Here is a 19,615-nt window from a genome sequence, read left to right as displayed (position 1 = left end):
TTCCTTTTTTCTAACATCTTCATATGACAATTTATTTGCATAAAATCTTTTTTGTTCATCCCTCTTAGCCCGCCAGATATCTAACTGACCACTAACTGAGGCTATCTGAGTGTTAATGGATTCGAGGGATGATGCCAATTGAGCCCTCATTGGATTGGTTTGTCTAGATTCTTTCAACCAAGCAATGATTCCTTCTAATTCAGTTTTGCCTCTCTCTATTTCATTTCTTATATTTTCTTGTGTGCCTGGTGGAGGTCTTGCAATTGGTTCGGGTTGTGGAATTTTTTCTTCTTCTTGAGGAGGGTTTTGGTTTTGGGGTTCTTGAGGGTTTTGATGTTCTTGTGGATTTTCTAGTTGATTATGAACATTTCCTGATAAAAAATCAATTGAAATTCAAATAAATAACCAAATCTAAATGAAATTTGTAAAAACCCTACAAAAGAATATTAAAAACTTACAAAACAATATGAAAAATATATCAAACAATGCAAAGTTAGGTTTATATCACTTACGGCGTCATCGTGGGTGCGCTTGTGGTCTTGGATTTTGTCGACGAGGAGGCATTTTGGCAAATGGTGGTGCAAATGTTGAGTCTTCAACTCGCGTACGCGCTGCTCGTTGTAGGAGTAGAAGAAAATGCTAATGAAAATGATGGGCTGCCGGTTTGCGCTTTTTAAAATAGGAAAAAAAAAATTCCTTGTCACCTTTTTGGCACCACAACTCGGTGCATATGCCCTAATATTCTATGATATGATATCCCTTTATAACTTTTGTTACAACTCTCCTAGATGGTGAACTGTCTCCCATTTACTATATCAACTTTACTTGTCAATTCTCTTCTTTCTTTATTATTCTTCCTACCAAACAATAATTCTTACCTTCCACATTGGGTTTGTACCTTCTCTTAGTAACCATGTTAAAAAAGGGGCTAGTAGTCGAGAACTTCTTCTTCCTACTATTGACTTCTACCCATTGGCTTTGAGCTCTGTTGGTGCAGGAGCACCTAGGAAATATGCCAAGTTTCCTAAATCATTTTTGGCTTGTAGTGGTCTTGGATAGACCACATGAATAAGGGCTATGTGATAAAGCCCCAAGTGTGTGAGTTGTGTTTGTAAATAGGTTTTTGTTGTGTTTGAGTTCCCAAGTTGCTTCTATGTTGGCAAAATTGCTTAAATTGCTTGTTAGAGCCTAGAATGTTCAAACATTGACCAAGACCTCGGGAGGATGGGAAAGATGGAAAATATGTTAAAAGTTGTAATTACATGGAAATAGGTTCATTTAACCATGTTTGAGGTCATGGAGCCATTAAATGCATAGTAGTGCAAAAGTTGCACTTGGCAACTTTGCAACTTTGCAAAGTTGCTTGACAACATTAACAAAAAGTGCTAAAACTTTATAAGGGCTTCAAGAATCAATTGGAAACCTATGAGATCTATTGATTCACATGGGTAAGAGGTATTTAAGACAAATCCAAGTCAGTTTGAGGGTTGGCACATGCTTTTGTACAAATTTTGGCATTGGAATGAAGAGCAAACTAAGCATTTTGATGACAGTTTTCTGATTTCACCCTTCATCCATACCTTTAATGGATTGATAGGGTTGTTGTTTTCATGTGGTTTGATAGTGTATGGAATGTAGATGCTTTGGTAAAGATTAGGAGTTTTTTTTATCAGTTTCTTTACTAGTTTGAAAAATCTTTTTAAAGTTGCTAGTTCGTTGGTCTGTACAAAGCAATTAGCAAAGAAGCCTCTATAACTTGAATTCCAATGGTGGAACCATGATGGCCTTTTGGAATCAAGTAATAGACTATATAAAAAATGTAAATATGCATTTTGGTCTTGTTTTGCAAAAGTTTGTTTTTTTTTTCCAAGAGGCCCTAGGCGAGTTTGCATACCCGGCTAGGCAATGAAATCAGCAAATAAGTGTTTGAAAGGAGCATAGAATAGGGTTTGGTGGTGCAGGGGCACCTTGAAACATAGGTGCCTCACCTTTTCTTTTTGTTGTGTTTTGCTCCAAGATAGCTCTTGTAAATAATAATAAGGGTCATTGGACCTAAGTGTGGTAGTTGGGGTGTAGGAAGTAAAAATGTCCTAGGTAGAGTGCAAAATGGCCTAAAAGGCAAGGTATACCTTACCATGGGGTAATGGGTAGCTTAAGTGATGAGTAACTAACTTAGGAAAGGGTCTCTAGCATGAAATTGCTAAGGGGTGACCTATTTGACAAGTTGGAAGTGTAAAAAGGCACAAGCAAGAAAAATTGCAAAAGTTGCTCTATTGCAATTTTGCAATTTTTGAAAAAAATGTTGTCCTTTGCTAGAAATTGGATTTTTTTTCTTTAAAACATAAAGAGGCTAATGCAAAACATTATGAGGGGAGGAAAAGACCTAGGAGGAAGTATAAATGACTTCCCAAACCCTAAAGTGAGGAAGAAGTTATCATTTTGAAAAAAACAAGTGTTGTAGCATGCATTTTGAGAGCAAAAAGACTGGGTTTTTTTAGTTTTGATGTTTTCCTTCATTTTTTTTGTGTGATGGACCTAATATAATGTTAGATGGCATGATTTAGAACAATTTTTATTTAGGAAGTTTGGCTTGAAAGAATTTCGTTTGGTAGTTGTAAAAATCTTTTGTTTTTAGGTAGTTTGTTGTCCAGTTTACAACACTTTGTAAAGAAAATGAGATAACTCACTATCCCACCGTAGGATGCACTCCTGGAAGCCAGTTGTGAAGAATGGTGCAATGAGAGCACTAGGGAGACCCCATGGTGAAATAGAGTTTTGAGTTGATTGGTGAGGATTAGTGTTATAAGGGAATAGAGAGAAGATTCCCTTGGAATAGGGTATAGGAGAAATACCCTAAGAGGCTAGGAGAAAGCCTGAAGTGAGTTCTAGTAGTTGAAGCTAGAACCTTGTTCAAGATCCTCCCCATCATTTGTCCTCCAACTCCAAACTATTTCCAATACCAAATTGAAAGTGATTTTCTAAAACAATCAAAATTGGCAACGCCAGAAGGCTAGATTACCATGCACCATGCACCTAGTACATACCAACTATTATAAAGACTCAAAACTGGCTATTTCAGTCTTCCAACTAGGCCTAGTTTAAGGCCATTTACAAAGCAACTCACAATCCCTTGACTTTTGGAACTCCGATGACCCAAAATAGTCTTAAGAGATGACTCAAATGCAAGGATTCTTTTATTTTTTTGGTCTCATGATCAACATTACAATGGTTTTTACAAAACCCTCCTTTCTAGCCCCTTTACCCTAGGGCTTTCTAGAAATCTTACTTTGCAACGTCTTTAGAATCCCAAAATGGTTCAAACACCTTCACTTTGGTTATATTAGATGACTTCCAATGTAAAATGAAACTCTTGTTTAGAGAAAACACTAAATCCACCTTTGGAGCAATCAATTTTGAGTACCCAAACTTGTCTCCCACGCGTGGGAATGAGGTTTAAAACTCATTTAGACTCTCAAAACCAAATGAAACCTCCCTTTGGACCCTTTACATGACTTGATTAAGCCCATTTTGGCTTATATTGCCAATGTTGGCAATTTTACAAAATATTGCACTTTTAGTGCCTTTGACATCTTTTAGAGGCTTTAATAGCCTTATTACATTATTTAATACCTTTATAGGTCTTTTCTATCCAACCCTAACCTAGGATCAATCCTGATGCAGAGGATAGGGTGATGGACCCAAGTAACAACCCAAAATGAGCAAATTTGTAACAATGTGCCAAGTGACCCTTCTAGGTCCTGATGGGCAAATCCTACAAACAGTCAACTCTAAGATGTTTTTAGGCTTTAATAGGTTTGTTCTACCCTATCTAGCATGTTCCCATTAACACATTTTAGTTTCCATACCCTCCAAGCCAAAATGCATAATTCACCCAAATGTTGTGAATGCAAAAATTGCAAAGTTGCATTAGCAACTTTTGCAACAATTTAGTAACTTTTAGGAAAAAACCATAAAATTGTCTATATTCCTATATTCTTTTGAGGTTTTATTGTTGCCAAACCTTTTCTAAGTCATAGAATTGGAATCAAGTGAAAAATGTAAAAATTGCACTTTTTGTGCAAAGTTGCATTGTTGAAAGTTGTAAAAGTTGCTCAAATTTGCAACTTAGTGGAAAAAAGGTCATGGGATTGAACTGTCTGCTCCATTAGCTTCGATTGGCTGGGTAAACCCTATCCTCAACCTCATCCTATCCACTTCAATGCTCGAACATTCTCGAGTATGCCAAATCGAAATGTCCCCAAGGGTCACTAAATGCCATAGGGTTGCGATCTTTGACAGGGCATATCTTGGAGCTCGTGTGAGGTATGGATGTGATTCTAGTTCCTACAAGACCTTGTTACAAAGACCTACAATAACCTCTCTCACTTTTTGGATATCACATTTTGTTTTCATTGATGTTGAAACTTGCAGTGTTGGCTAGTACAAAGTTGCCAACTGCCAAATCTCTCTCACCTTTCGTCGTGGGATTGAATTGTCTTCTTTGTTAGCTCTGAGTGGCCAAGTAAACCCTATCCTCAACCTCATCTTTTCCACTTCAATGCTCAAACATTCTTGGGCAAGCCGAACTGGAATGTCCGTAAGGGTCACTATATGCCATAGGGCTGCAATCTTTGACGGGGCATATCTCGGAGCTCGTGTGAGGTATGGATGTGATTCTAGTTCCTACAAGACCGTGTTGCAGAGACCTACAATAACCTCTCTCACTTTTTGGAGATCACATTTCATTTTCATTTTACAACGCCATCTTGGGTGATGTTGAAACTTGTAATGTTGGCTAGTACAAAGTTGCCAACTACCAAATCTTTCTCACCTTTCGTTGTGGGATCGAACTATCTTCTCTGTTAGCTCTAGGTAGCTGGGTAAACTCTATCCTCAACCTCGTCCTGTCCCCTTCAATGCTCGAACGTTCTCGGGCATGCCGCATCGGAATGTCCCCAAGGGTCACTAAATCCCATAGGGCTACGATCTTTGACGGGGCATATCTCAGAGCTCATGTGAGGTATGGATGCGATCTCAATTCCTACAGGATCGTGTTACAGAGACCTACAATAATCTCTCTCACTTTTTGGAGATCACATTCCATTTTCATTTTACAATGCCATCTCAGGTGATGCTGAAACTTGCAGTGTTAGCTAGTACAAAGTTGCCAACTGCCAAATCTCTCTCACCTTTCGTCATGGGATCAAACTATCTGCTCTGTTAGCTCTAGGTGGCAGGGTAAACCCTATTCTCAACCTCGTCCTATCCACTTTAGCGCTCGAACATTCTCGGGCATGCCAAACCGGAATGTCCTTAAGGGTCACTAAATGCCACAAGGCTGTGATCTTTGACGGGGCATATCTTAGAGCTCGTGTGAGGTATGGATGTGATTCTAGTTCCTACAAGACCATGTTGCAGAGACCTACAATAACCTCTCTCACTTTTCAGAGATCACATTTTTAATTTTTATTTTACAATGCCATCTCGGGTTATGCTGAAACTTCCAGTGTTGGCTAGTACAAAGTTGCCAACTGCCAAATCTCTCTCACCTTTCGTTGTGGGATCGAACTGTCTACTCCATTAGCTCCGGGTGGCCGAGTAAACCCTATCCTCAACCTCGTTCTATCCCCTTCAGTGCTTGAACGTTCTCGGGCATGCCACACCAGAATGTCCCCAAGGGTCACTAAATCCCATAGGGCTATGATCTTTGACGGGGCATATCTCGGAGCTCGTATGAGGTATGGATGCGATTCTAGTTCCTATAGGACCGTGTTGCAAAAATATACAATAAAATCTCTCACTTTTTGGAGATCACATTTTGTTTTCATTTTACAATGCCATCTCAAGTGATGCTGAAACTTGCAATGTTGGCTAGTACAAAGTTGCCAACTACCAAATCTCTCTCACCTTTCATCGTGGGATCGAACTGTCTGCTTCGTTAGCTCTGAGTGGCCAGGTAAACCCTATCCTCAACCTTGTCCTATCCCCTTCAGTGCTCGAACATTCTCGGGCACGCCAAATCGGAATGTCCCCAAGGGTCACTAAATGCCATAGGGCTGCGATCTTTGACGGGGCATATCTCGAAGCTCGTGTGAGGTATGGATGTGATTCTAGTTCCTATAGGACCATGTTGCAAAGACCTACAATAACCTCTCTTTCTTTTTGGAGATCACATTTTGTTTTCATTTTACAATGCCATCTCGGGTGATGTTGAAACTTGCAGTGTTGGCTAGTACAAAGTTGCCAACTGCCAAATCTCTCTCACCTTTTGTCGTGGGATCAAATTGTCTACTTCGTTAGCTTCGGGTGGCCGGGTAAACCCTATCCCCAACCTCGTCCTATTCCTATGTGACAATGGATAATCAATATTGTTTAACTTTAAAGATGTTAAGAAAAGGGGAAATTGAGTTAACAACATTGGAAATTTAGTGTAAAACATTGATAAATTGTTAATGAAGATAAAATATTGAATGGACTTATATCAAAGGTAGTGATGTAAAAATAGAAGATATGAGTCAAAGGGGGATAAATGAACTATTGGCGAATGCTACTCAGGGAGAGAAGTGTTATAGTTAAGATATAAGTCAAGCAAAGACATGAAGTAGAGAAGTGTTGCAAGGAGGAGATGAATGGTTTATTAGTTCTATGAGTATTTTCATAAAGGGGAATATATAATAGAAAAAAGTGGAAACATTATTGTGTTTCATCATAATTTGAAGATGATAAATATTGGTGAATAGAGGAGGTCTGAGGCCATGCACCAATTATCTAGTAATTACTTTGAAAACCAAACCTAGTGTGACCTTATTAGGTCTATGTACTTTACATGGGTTAGGTGCTACAGGAATGGAATTGGGAATCTAGGCTTTGGAGTCTTAAATAAATTTCAAAAGGGTGTCTAAATCTACCCATAGAATAGTTAGATTTCAACCTAAGAGGAATTTAAGTCCAAAAAATCAGATTAGGAGACCTATAAGGAATTCTATGATAGTCAACATTTTGTACTGTATGAAAATTGGAGGGTTAAACCAAGAGTTGTTTCTCAATTAGTTCAACATAAGGAAGGTGTCCCAGTAGAAACTTGGGGTTGGCAAAGCCATTGGTGAAGAGTTACAGTTATTGGCTTGGAATAGGGCTAGTGTCCCTAAAACAAAAAGGTACAAGATCTTGATTGGAGAAATACTCACCTTGGAGGAGTTCACAAATGACCCTATCACTTTAGATAGGCCACAAAAATGATATCCTAAAGGAGTAAGATATTAGGAAGGCCACAAGTTTAGTTTGGTAGATTAGGAAGAAGAAAGTGCTTAAACCTCACTTCTTGCTCAACATCTCTACATTAGTGAGGGGTAGATGAAGAGGATAGATGGCTACATAGATATGGAAAAAATATAAATATGAAGAGTGGGGGGTGGGGGGAATAAGAGAGAGTGAGATACAAGGATAACATGAGCCAAAACTACCAAATTGCAGTGCTTGAATCCTTCATTAGAAAATTGACACCCAAATTTGAATACGAGTCTACAAAACAACATGTTCCTTCCACTTGTCATACTCTTTTATTTCCTTTTAAAGATGCTCTATGATTTTCCATAACATGCATTGTAAATTCGTTAACAAGTATAGCTCCCTCTTACAAGTATCTTATGTGTCATCTTAGATTCGTCCCCCTCTCATGTGAGATATCTCCCTTTCTTATACATCACAACTATTTATTAAACTTTTATTTTTACCTTAATCTAGTTACTATAGAATAATAACAACACATTCCAATCAATTGGTGATTATGTTACAATCATTAATGTATGAAAACACATAAAACTATCAGTGATTATGTTACATTTATGATTTTTTAAATGACTTTTTTTTGCAAATAATCCATCTTTTCTCTACTATCTCTGACATTTTTCAATTGATGATAAAGAATGGTGGTTATGTATTGAAGCTCAACAAGCTAATTGTGTTTTTTCTTCTTGTCTATATTCTTTTTGTAACAATGATTTTTTCTTCTACACAAACTTTGTGACCACTTGTGATCAATTTTTTTTCTTATTTTTAACAAAAATGTTTAGAGAACTTTTGATCTAATTTTGTTGGATAGAGTAATTTCAAACTACTAATTTCTTTAATGGAGTTCCTAATAAATTTCAAGGTTCTCATTTAGGTGACCAATTGCCAGGAGGTCCACGAATATTGCCTGATAAAGTCTATTACCAATCAATATTATATCAAAAATTCAAATAATTAGGTATTGAATTAAACTTGATAAACAAATGATAGAGAAGGAAAAATTTAAACATGAACAAGATCATAAATCATATGATGATGACATATTGCAAATGATTAACTTATGCTTAAACAATGATAAAGTTTATTGTTAATCAATATTCTATCAAAGTTTTGAATATATTAGGTATTGAATTTTATTTCATACATGCACATATCTAATTTAATGTCATACATGAACATATCTAATTTAATGTCATATGTCGTATATGAACAAACATATCATATATTAACCAATAATGTCATAAGTCGAATAATGTCATACATCAAATAAATGTCATACATCAAATATAGAATGTCATATAAATCAAATGTGTATCGAATATGTCCACCAATGCCTATATATATATATATATATATATATATATATATATATATATATATATATACATGTCTAGATCAACTACATCTTTTCCTTCCCACGAGGGGAAGGAAACAAGTCTCTCGACGTCCTCTTTCGTCGTGTGGAGGGAGACAGTGGAGATGACGAGGCCCTCCTAACACGCTCACTCGACCTCTTGTTGAGGCTCTTCTCCAGCTCCAACTGATACAAAGAAAGTAGATATGAATCAATATTTATTATACGTTGAAATCAAATCTATTTATACACAAAATCAATTATTTTCTTACTGCCAACAAATAGTCACTCAATAAGTTCACCTCAAATGCTCGTGGACGATCAGGCGTGACGAGCCCCTACAACAATTCAATAAATATAATCACTTATAAATAACACTAGAAATTTTGAGATTAACTATTATAAACAACAACTAAAATGAAGAAAATTCTTTCATACCTCCGTCAGTGGCTGTGAGCTAGCCACAACTGTGGCCACTCCACTATCAATAGACTGTCGCAGATGAGGAGGTGTGTCCGACATCATGAGTTGCATGTCATACAATACATGTTTTTGATAAGGTAAATAGGTTTTAAGGGGTCCTGAAACCCATAAGTTTAACAACAAGAAAGGCTGAAAATAAGCGAAAAAACGCCCAGCCAAAACATAAGCCTTACGACTGAAAATAAGCCCAAAGGCCCAGCCCGAAACAACTGCCCACTAAAAGGCCAGAGAACCAACCAGAAAAACAGAGACCAAACAAAAAGCCAAAGCCAGGAGAAACAAAAACCAAAGGACAGAGACCCAACCTAGCAGACTACTTCTCCATCTCGAGCATGGTCTGGGCAGCTTCGGCACACTCTTGTTGCTCTTCTGCCTTATGATCCTGGGCGTTCGTCAAATCCTGCTCCATAGTGTTGTCCTTGGCTTTATCCACATCCAGCCTATCTTTGTCTCTGTTCTGTTTATCATCTTCCTCCATCTGGTTCCTGTCTTTGAGATTTTCTAGGAGAGAGAGGATGTTGTCGTACAATACATACAATACATGTTACATCTACATGAAATATAAAATAAATATAATCAAATGAATTAAATTAACATGAAACAATTGTACCTGTGTGAAGCTCGTACCATGTCTATGCTCCAAGTCTGTGGTAAAGGTTGAGGGTCTTGTGGAGAACTGATGTACATGCATAATTTTTTTTTGTCAATCCTTAATATGATTACGTAATAAATATATGTATTAATTAAAATGATTAAATCGATACATACCTCAAGACTCGTGGAAGGGACAAAAAATGGGCCTGGAGGATCACTACTAGGCCCACCAACACTCTGACCCTGAATTTTGAACAATGTCAATAGATGATAATTAATTAATCATTCACTATACATATGAAATGTGATCAAATTAGTAAATTATATTTATAATTTACTTGTGTGTCAATGCCAAATGTCTCATTTTGGAACTGATCGGTGACAAGCCCATCATCTGCACCATCTCCAACATGAGTGCCAAATGTGCATAGGGATCCGCATGAAGTGCACATGTGACCACGATGCACAGAAGGCTCCCCCTCAACTAATGGGCTCGTGGAATGGATGAGGGTCTGCGTCAAAGCATTAATGGTCCCTAGAGTGTTGGCATCTACATTTTCCTTCACAACTGAAGGAATAGTCACATGCTCGTGCTATGGTTTGACCACAGGTGCCCTAACTACATTAGGGTCACAACGTGCTCCCGACCTCTCAAATGATGACCCCCCACCTCTACCCTAGGAGTCTAATATATCAAAATAATTGGGGATCTCCCCAAGGACAAACTCACAATATAATTTCTTCAAAAAAGACATGGGGACCTTGTGATTGTTGCAAGGAGGGGCATCAAAAACCATCCACCATCTATCCCAAAAATTGTGTCTAATAGCATCGTGTATGCACCAATGGATGGGGAATCGTTTAGTACCCTCTCTAACAGTATTTTTCTCACCGGGTTTTCTAAATAATGCACATATACTACCTTTTGGTATTTCTTTTTTTTTAACATCTTCATATGACAATTTATTTGCATAAAATATTTTTTGTTCATCCCTCTTAACCCGCCAAATGTCTAACTGACCACTAACTGAGGCTATCTGGGTGTTAATGGATTCGAGGGATGATGCCAATTGAGCCCTCATTGGATTGGTTTTTTCGAATTCTTTCAATCGAGCAATGAGTCTTTCTAATTCAGTTTTGCCTCTCTCTATTTCATTTATTATATTTTCTTGTGTGCCTAGTAGAGGTCTTGCAATTGGTTCGGGTTGTGGAATTTGTTGTTCTTCTTGAGGAGGGTTTTGGTTTTGAGGGTTTTGAGGCTCTTGTGGATTTTTCAGTTGATTATGGACATTTCCTGATAAAAAATCAATTAAAATCCAAATAAATAAACAAATCTAAATGAAATTTGTAAAAACCTTACAAAACAATATAAAAAACCTACAAAACAATATGAAAAACATATTAAACAATGCAAAGTTAAGTTTATATCACTTACAACGCCGTTGTGGGTGTGCTTGTTGTCTTTGATTTCATTGGCAAGGAGGCATATTGGCAAATGATGGTGAAAACTTGGGTTTTTGACCCGCGTACGCACTGTTCTCAATGGGAATAGCAAAAAAAGAAGATAAAATGATGGGTTGCGGGTCTGCAGCCCATCATATATACTTTTTTGATTGCGCAAATAGCGTGTATGCGCTATGGCTTGGGTAACCCAAGCCATAGTGCGTGCGTGCTATAGCGTGTACGTGCTATTGAAATTAGGGAAAAAAAAACCTTGTCACCTTTTTGGCACCACAACTCGGTGCATATACCCATAGATTGGAATTGATTAAAGTGATATCGAAGAAGCGGAGTATTTCATTTATCCAGATGCATATTTAATTGCATCCAAAGGTATAAAAGAGATTGAATGTCATTTTCTATCCACAACAACACTAGATGTTGTCACATGTAGTACAAAAGATTCAGATCAAGTAGGATTCATCAATTAGGAAAGTATTATCATCATTGGGAGAAGGATGTGCATAATAACTTGGTGTCTTCAAATGCATCTAGAACCAAAGTTGAGATACCATCACATCTATGCAAGATAAATCCTTAAAGGGCTAAGCACACTATCTTCTAAAAGGTTATAGAATACCAACGTTTAAATTGAGTTGTCACAATCTTGATACCTATATCAGAAGACAAGTAAGGAAGGAAATTTTATGGATAGTCAAATATATAGACTCCCATACCGAAGACAAAGGAAAGCTCCAAACAAATTGCATTTAAGTCTGTGATATCCTAACAGTGTTAGCAAATAGCTAATTGAGAGTTAACATTACAATAACATAGGTACGTAATAAGAGAGGTCATAGAAACCAGGAGAATCTTGGTATAGAGCATTTGATTTGAATGTCTAGTTTATAAGGAAACTCAGAATGTAAAGGATTCAAATCAAATGTTGAGATTCTTAATAGGAATTTAGAGAAGGATTCATGTTGAGGTCCATAGAGACAATATATATATTGTAGTGGTTAGTCATATGTATATGTTAGAGATTAGAGACTTGGTAGAGGTGAGATCTCTACCAAGTAATATTACCAAAGATCCCAAAAGAGGCCTAAGGGAGATGCTCTTTCTATGAAAATTACCTAATTGAGATATAATTCTCACCACAGGGTTGGTGGTTCAATAAGGGTCTTTTTTGAAGGATTTAGGAAGGATAGCGAGGGTAGAATCTAGATTAATATTTAGTTATTTCAATTCGGCTAATGCATAAATGTATATTTTTTCTATGACAACTAATAAATGATTGCAGGTTGTGTAGCACCCAACTTTGATCCAAAAAAAAAAAGGGACACTACAAGGGACATTACAGTCAACATCTGTCTTGTAAAAAATAGAAACTCAAATTATATGCTTTCATGAGGGTTTGGTATTTTCATGCATGTTTTTTTACAATGCATACACCCTACCCTATTGGGTGTACACACTGCTTAAATCTTTGCCCAAGCCTGAGGCTTGGGAAGGGCGAGGCATAGGGATTACACCATATTAGGTGTTTGCCCTATGTCAAAGATGGGGAAAAATTAAAAGGTGGCAACTTTTTGGTCCCCCATTTTTGAACACTTACCCTATGTATAAATATTTAATTATAAGTATACATACATAAATACAATATAGCGCTAAGTCACTAACATTCATAACTCGATTGGGTTTTGATATAATTATAACCTAATCAGGTTATGTAAATGCAGGAAATACAACTTAGAAAATCATAACCCGGTTAGGTTTTGCATATCATAATAATCAGATCAGTTTATGTAAACATACATTCAACATATTTGTGCATTAATAACCCAATCAAGTTATTTAAAAAGCTAAAACCCAAACGGATTATGTCTTGGTAATATCCTTTGGAGTTCACACAAAGTCTTGGGAGCTCATTTTTCATCCAAATTTGATCCTTTAGACATTTTTTCATCTTCTAAGATGAATTCTATTATTTTCCTTCATCATGTTTGCAAAAGGTAAAGTGGGTATCTCTAAAACCACTACCATAATTTCACATGTCTTCTTAGCTTTCTAACTAGATAATTTTTCCTTTTGTTGGACAACATTAGCATTGTAAAATTTAATTAGTTTTACCACTCTCTTCATGGTCCTCATTGACAATGTCTTCCTTTTTTAATACATTTTAATATACTTAACCAAATTCAAAATAAATTGCATATTATTATTTAACTCTTCATTCTAAACAAAAAAATTTAAATTCATTTTTTATTATTTTGATGCAAGTTATACACAATGCATGAACAAGTACCAGAATTTTAGGAAATAACCACATTAAAAATTCAAAAATTTAAAGAAATACTCATCATAAATTTTTTTAAAAATATACAACTTCTAGATATTACTCTTAAATATCATCCTACCAATGGGGTTCACAAAATACTAAATATAACCATGTCGTTTGTGCGACACATAAAAATAGCTATGTTTTTCTAATAAAAATTGGGAACTATTTTTGTGCATATAGAATTTGACCCACCTAATCTTATCTATTTGTTAAAACCTTTAGTAGTTTAGAAAGTAGATTCAGACTACTACAATTTATTTTTTCACACATCTTGTTATTTTGAGCAGATGACCCTCAAACGTCCTGTCCAATTGAACAAGTTTACCTAATTTTAGGAAAAATGGTGTCTACTTATACCCCCTTTTTGTTCACCATCTTGGTACACTTATCCATATAGTCCAATAAGATGGATAGCCTAGTTATATCAGGTGTGAACTCAATATTTCTAGTTATCAGTTATGTTGGTATCTCTAGTAATCTTGATAGTGTGTGTAGGTAAATGAGTCTGAGAATGGAGTCTATTCATTGCAACCCATACATCAACAAGATTTCAATAACATAGCAAGAGTTTATGTAGGAAGTGGTTAATACACATTGTTTGGCCAAACACATAATTTGCAATTCAAACCTACAACTCACGCACATTGGGAATTACTATGGTAGGAGGATATCAAGGAGTTTAAAGTCCATTGTATACTAGTTATATTCTTTCATAGACTTAATTTGAGACTATTGAAGAAATTTGTGTGGGAGTTAGAGAAATATAATTGCATTTTAGCAATATTAGATTTGTTATAAAAGTCCAATACAACAGTCATACTAATAAGAGGTATTACTCAAGACATTTTCAAAAAACTCTTGTTGTGTATTGTCGCTCTATCTAGCAATTGGGTATGCTTATTCAATGTTTACACTTAGCTTGATGTATTTGGTACTTTTACACATTGCTATCTCAAGTCAAATAGAGAAATAAATCAAAGTATAAAAAATCAAAAGTCTTAGTAATCGACACAAGCAACAAGCAAACTATTTGACAAGATTATTGTGAGTAAGAAAAGCAAAAATATAGTGATTAGGAAGCAAACATCTTACATGTACCTGAGTACCTATTGATACTACTAGGTGAGAGCATTTTTGGGACCACATTATATGGTGTATTTAACATTTGGATAATTATTTAATTATATTGTAGAGATATGTTGATAATGTGAAAACTTATTAGCCACTACTAAATGAGAGGTCAATGGTATTGTTTTCACATGGTCTTGTGTGGCACATTGTTTTATTTTGCCACTTGGTTGTATTTGTGTGAGCTTGAATCTGTGTAAGCAAGCATATGTGCAATATGTGAAAAAGGAGTGCATATGTGGACCATGGAATGAGTGTGGATAAATGCTTGCATGGAAAATACATTGAAAGATTGATTGTTTCAAAATTATGTAATGTAATTCGATGAGTGAATGTATTATTTATTTGCTCGATAATATTAGATGGGACGTGGACCCTTTGGAATCTAGCTTTATTTCTCTCAAGAACTTTCCTAAGACATATCTTATTTTTTATCATGTAACTTGTTTAATAAATTTGTCTTTGTAATTACTGAGCCGGACACACGCCAAATTTTAGCATCCAATAAACCCAAAAAAATTTTAATAAAATTGTGGACATGAAGTGTTCTCCTTTACAAACTTCATTTTATTGTACAGGGAGAATTGGAATTCCATGGTGGAATAGATGTAGATAGCGTAAGAAGAAGAAGAGTTGAGTGGGTTTTATTAGAGGGGGAGGGGTTCGTAGAGAGTCTTTTTGATGAATTCCTTCATCTCGTCGGCGGCGTTAAGAAAGCCGTCAATGTTCCTGTAAAAGAGCTGCATTACCCTGGCCGTGTTGAAAAGAATGGTTCTGAAGCTCTTTGGAATGTCTTCCCGCATCAGAAAGTGATAGTTGAGTTTAGTGAGGGCGTCCTCGTTGACACCGTAGAGATAAGCCAGGGCTTCCTCTTCCGTGCATCCCGGATTGTCATTCCTGTAGCACTGCACGCAGGATGCCAACTCCCCTCGATCCCTCTCCTCCTGATACGTCCTCACGTCGTTGATCAGCCGCCCCGTCAGACTCACCAGATTCAGATACTCTGCGCGGAAGTCGAATCTCTCCAGAACCTCATCCGGAAGAACCTCTCCCGTCGAGAAAATAGGTGTCAGAGTTGTCACTCCCAGTGCTATCGACTCCACCGCGTTCTCCCAGTACTCATCCAGCGATGGCGACTGCCGCCTCTCCATCCACTCCGTTTCCTTCGTGTACCTCCCGAACAGATCCAGCCACTGCATTCCAATCTTCACTCATTATTCCACACCACCACATCTTATAATCAGCCAGTGAAAAACAACGAGGAAATACCTTTTGGCGCAGGTAGGGAAGCGCATCCCGTCCTTGGACCTCCCTCGCTCCTTGAGAGATCTCGGTGAGAGTGTTGTAGAGGCCCATAAATACTATTCTCATGTCCTCCGGCAGATGCTCGATTTTCTCTGGATCCCATCTGCACCCAAAAACAGGCACAGTTGTTATATACGCCCAATTCCTTATAAATCGCATATAGTGAGATGAGATGGGGATCACACCTTTGAAAAGCTTGGTTGAAGAGCCTGGCTTGGTCCAGAGTTGCGTAGGTGTCATATAAGTCGTCCGTGATCACAGCCATGATTCCCGCTTTCGCGTAAGCGAGTCTGCAGTCGCTGTATTGGGGATCGGGCATTACCGCTGCCGCTGTCCAGTAGATTGCCACTTCTCTGTGACGAGTAAATTCCAGCTGGGGGAATTTGCATGCCTTGTACCATCTTCAATAACATCACCCAACAAAAAAACTCTTTTCTTAATATCTTTCACCTAAAATCTTCTGAAAATAAATGCAGACCCTTTTTAACTGCTCCATCGCTTACCTCTTAATATGTTGTATTTCGGATCTGTGTATAGCCTGAGTGCGGTTGAACTCCAGTTTCGCCAATTCCAAATACTTGTCGTTGCTCGCATTTGGCATTCTGCACTACATTCAACTCGGATTAGCGGTCTTTCTAATAGAGATAATCTGAATTGCCAAGAAACGTGATCATCGGACAATACTCGAAAAAAAGACTTTGCAGTCAGAAACTGTATCTTACTCATATAATATCTTTCCCAGCCATAAGTCGTCGGGATTAAACACTTCTATGTTATTTCTGATCATCAGCCTCGGCATATTTCTATTCCATCTGGCAAACAAAGCATAGTCGACCTGGATAAAGAAGACGCAGAATCGCCAGTCGTTTAGAATTCTTATCAAGTTCAGTGGTAAATCACTGATTAATATTAAGGACAAGTAATTTATTTTACAATACCTCTTGGCGAAGATTATCCTTGACGGCCGTCGCCTGAGAAAAGTTGTTGCATTGCAGGGATTGAGCCAAGTAATCTTTCGCAAATGCACCTACTTCTCTCATTACATTTTCTCCCGGAAAGTTAACCTGTGAGCATCTATACAAGCTCAGCACGTCGATTACTCTTCCCCTGTTTTCATTATCAGACGGCTTGCAGAGTTCTTCAGCTTCGCCTTTCATGTGTTGCAGAAAGTCTGCCATTCAAAGTAAATAGAGGTCAAGCCCAAACCCAACTCGTGATGCAAGTTAAAAACAGGATTAAAATCGAAATCATTTGCAATAAATAGAAACACACGCGTATATATACCTGGAGACACGGTGTAGCCGAACATTCTGAGAAGCCTGAAGGCCGTGGCTGTGACGCCAATATCTGGAACCAGGCTGTCCCTTCCAAATCCAACTCCTCTTTCGCCCCAGTACCTGTTGCACGATTCCAAAACGAAAATATGTAAGAACAACCTTTGAAAAAGTTGGATTTTTTTAATGGAAAAATCAGAAACAGAGGCGATGATATTAGGTAGTCAGTACTCACTGGAAGACATAGTCCAGGGCTTGTTTGATCTCCGTTTCGAAATGGCGTTCAAGCCCCAGACGTTCAACGCTATCCACCGCCCTCAAACGCTCTGCTATATCCACCGGATACATGCAGGGGACTGCCATTTCAACGGTTTTCATTTTTAGAAGTCGACTCTCTTTCAATAAACAAATAATAACTTAATAAGGCGCAACTACCCAAGACAAGTATAATTACCATGGTCTTCGAGTTTGGCAACAAGACCCGCCAAGAATCGCAGGCATTTCTTATCTCCGGTGTGCATTAATACACACGCTGTAGACGCTGGCGAGCCCGAGAAAGAGCCATCCTTGGATTGCAGTTTCAGGATGTCTTTCCAATCGACTACTTCTTGTACGCCTTCCAGACACTGCAATATTGCTGTGGGACGGCTATGTAGCTCTCCAACACAAGCTCTATTTCACACAATTTTGTTCGATCAGTTGCTTCTTTTGTAGTTTATAACCGTGCCTTCAAACTTCAAACAGGACACGTCATAAATATTAAATAGTAGAAGAGAAAAGTGGGGTAGAATTTTACTTTTTCAATATGGAGTCCCTCTTTTCGTATAATTGCTGGATGATGGGCAGCTCGTAAGGAAGATCCAAACCCAGATGTCTGGCTTCATTCAACAGTGCAGGCAAAACCATCTCGAACCCTTGATGACCGAATGCTGCAGCTTCTTTAACCATTGCTTCTGCGTTTCCTCTTAAGAAATCAAGACCTGCCATGGCCCAGATATATAAACTCTTCATTATCGGCTAATTAAGGGCAAATCTCATGTTTTTTCAATGAAATTGTGCTTCTTGATTGGGTATTTTGACGGGGTTCCAGAGTGCTCAAAGGATAGGCGTTGCCCAAATGGAAAGACGAGAGAAAGGAAAAAAGATGCGACCAGTACCTGTCTGCACTTGATGTTTTCCAACGCCCCAGAAGGAGAGAGTAACAAGGCAGGCAAGAGTATTGAGGAGTCTATCACACGCTAAAAAGCGAGTCTTGTGTCCCCAGGAACCGTCGGGTAACTGGTTGTGAAGGATCCAGTGGAGCAATTGAGGAAATTGGGGTTCAGCGGAGCCATCAATGGCAGGCACCCTCGCTACCCACGCCGTATCGTATGCAGAAGGACTTATTTCCCCATCTTCCACTGAATTAAACACCTCTTTCATCTCCGCAACCAATGCCTCTATTCGTTTATCCATCTCCTCCAAGGGGGCCTGAAACAATTCACACTCAATAACATGATTCCCACATTTCCCAATTTCGCTACATCTAACGGCACATCTTTTATTTCCTCTCGGATTTTTCCGGTGAAACATTTTTCAGGGACGAATTGAACGAATTCTGAAAATTGCTAATTAATGTAGCATTCAATCCACAGATCCCCAAATCTACTGTCAAAAGTTATCCTTGTAAATTGGGAAAGGGAAACCTAAATTAACTCATATTTCAGTCATACCTCCTCAAATATTGCATTAGAATGAACATAATCTGGCTTCCCAGCATTAGGATAGACTTTAGGCTCCGGATGTGCAATCGCTGCAGCTGCAATAGCGACGACCCTAAAACATTTATCGCTTGAATGGATTGTAAATCTATACTTAAAAGCTAAAAAACGAAAAACAGGAGGCGGTGGGTATTTTCGGGTCGGCGTTACCGTGAAGTGTTTTCGTAACCTCAACAACAGCAGGAGCAGATGTCATGTCGTGGCAATCTGCAAACATTTGGAAAAAAAATTCAAATAATAATCAAGTGTTTTTATATCCAAGATTGCAAGCAGTTAAGAGTTGGATGAGAGCAGAATAATTTAAAAAGAAAAAATTACCCATGCACTTTATGCGCGCGTAGTTTCTAAGAGGATAGGCTGTATTAGAAAGACGTTGTGTGGATTTGGTAGAAGGGCTAGAAACCAAACTGAGGCGCGAACACATACTCTCGGCCATTTTTACAGATCAGATATGTCGCCTTGCAAAGACGACTTTGATTCCCATGAGGAGCAGAGAGAGAGAGGCCTTTATCAGAGCTGTGCTGCCCATGCGCTGCCAAATTCGAGGAGATTCCAACTTTATGCAACTGGTACAGCGTCGTCAACGTCTTCGCCCCAAGTCGGTCAATGACCCTATTCTTTAATATTTCTTTCATCCCAGCCC

General features: G+C 37.9%; 1 protein-coding gene across 1 annotated transcript; it reads right to left on the bottom strand.

The window, feature by feature from the left end:
• Window positions 1–15,125: 15,125 nt before the first annotated feature.
• LOC149573049 (bifunctional levopimaradiene synthase, chloroplastic-like) lies at window positions 15,126–19,615 on the bottom strand. Its single transcript, XM_089814222.1, has 14 exons — window positions 19,291–19,615; window positions 19,123–19,179; window positions 18,925–19,010; window positions 18,370–18,682; window positions 18,009–18,192; window positions 17,667–17,884; window positions 17,448–17,568; window positions 17,223–17,335; window positions 16,877–17,109; window positions 16,661–16,773; window positions 16,442–16,540; window positions 16,124–16,339; window positions 15,903–16,041; window positions 15,126–15,826 (listed from the first exon to the last, which is right to left on the bottom strand). Exons 1-14 carry the CDS (start codon window positions 19,406–19,408, stop codon window positions 15,281–15,283), a joined length of 2,556 nt encoding a protein of 851 aa, XP_089670348.1. The 5' UTR covers window positions 19,409–19,615; the 3' UTR covers window positions 15,126–15,280.

This window comes from Cupressus sempervirens, chromosome 2 (assembly GCF_028749045.1).
Source record: "Cupressus sempervirens isolate cs-2001-9-10 chromosome 2, ASM2874904v1, whole genome shotgun sequence".
NCBI lineage: Eukaryota > Viridiplantae > Streptophyta > Pinopsida > Cupressales > Cupressaceae > Cupressus > Cupressus sempervirens.
This window is presented reverse-complemented; position numbering and strand designations above follow the sequence as displayed.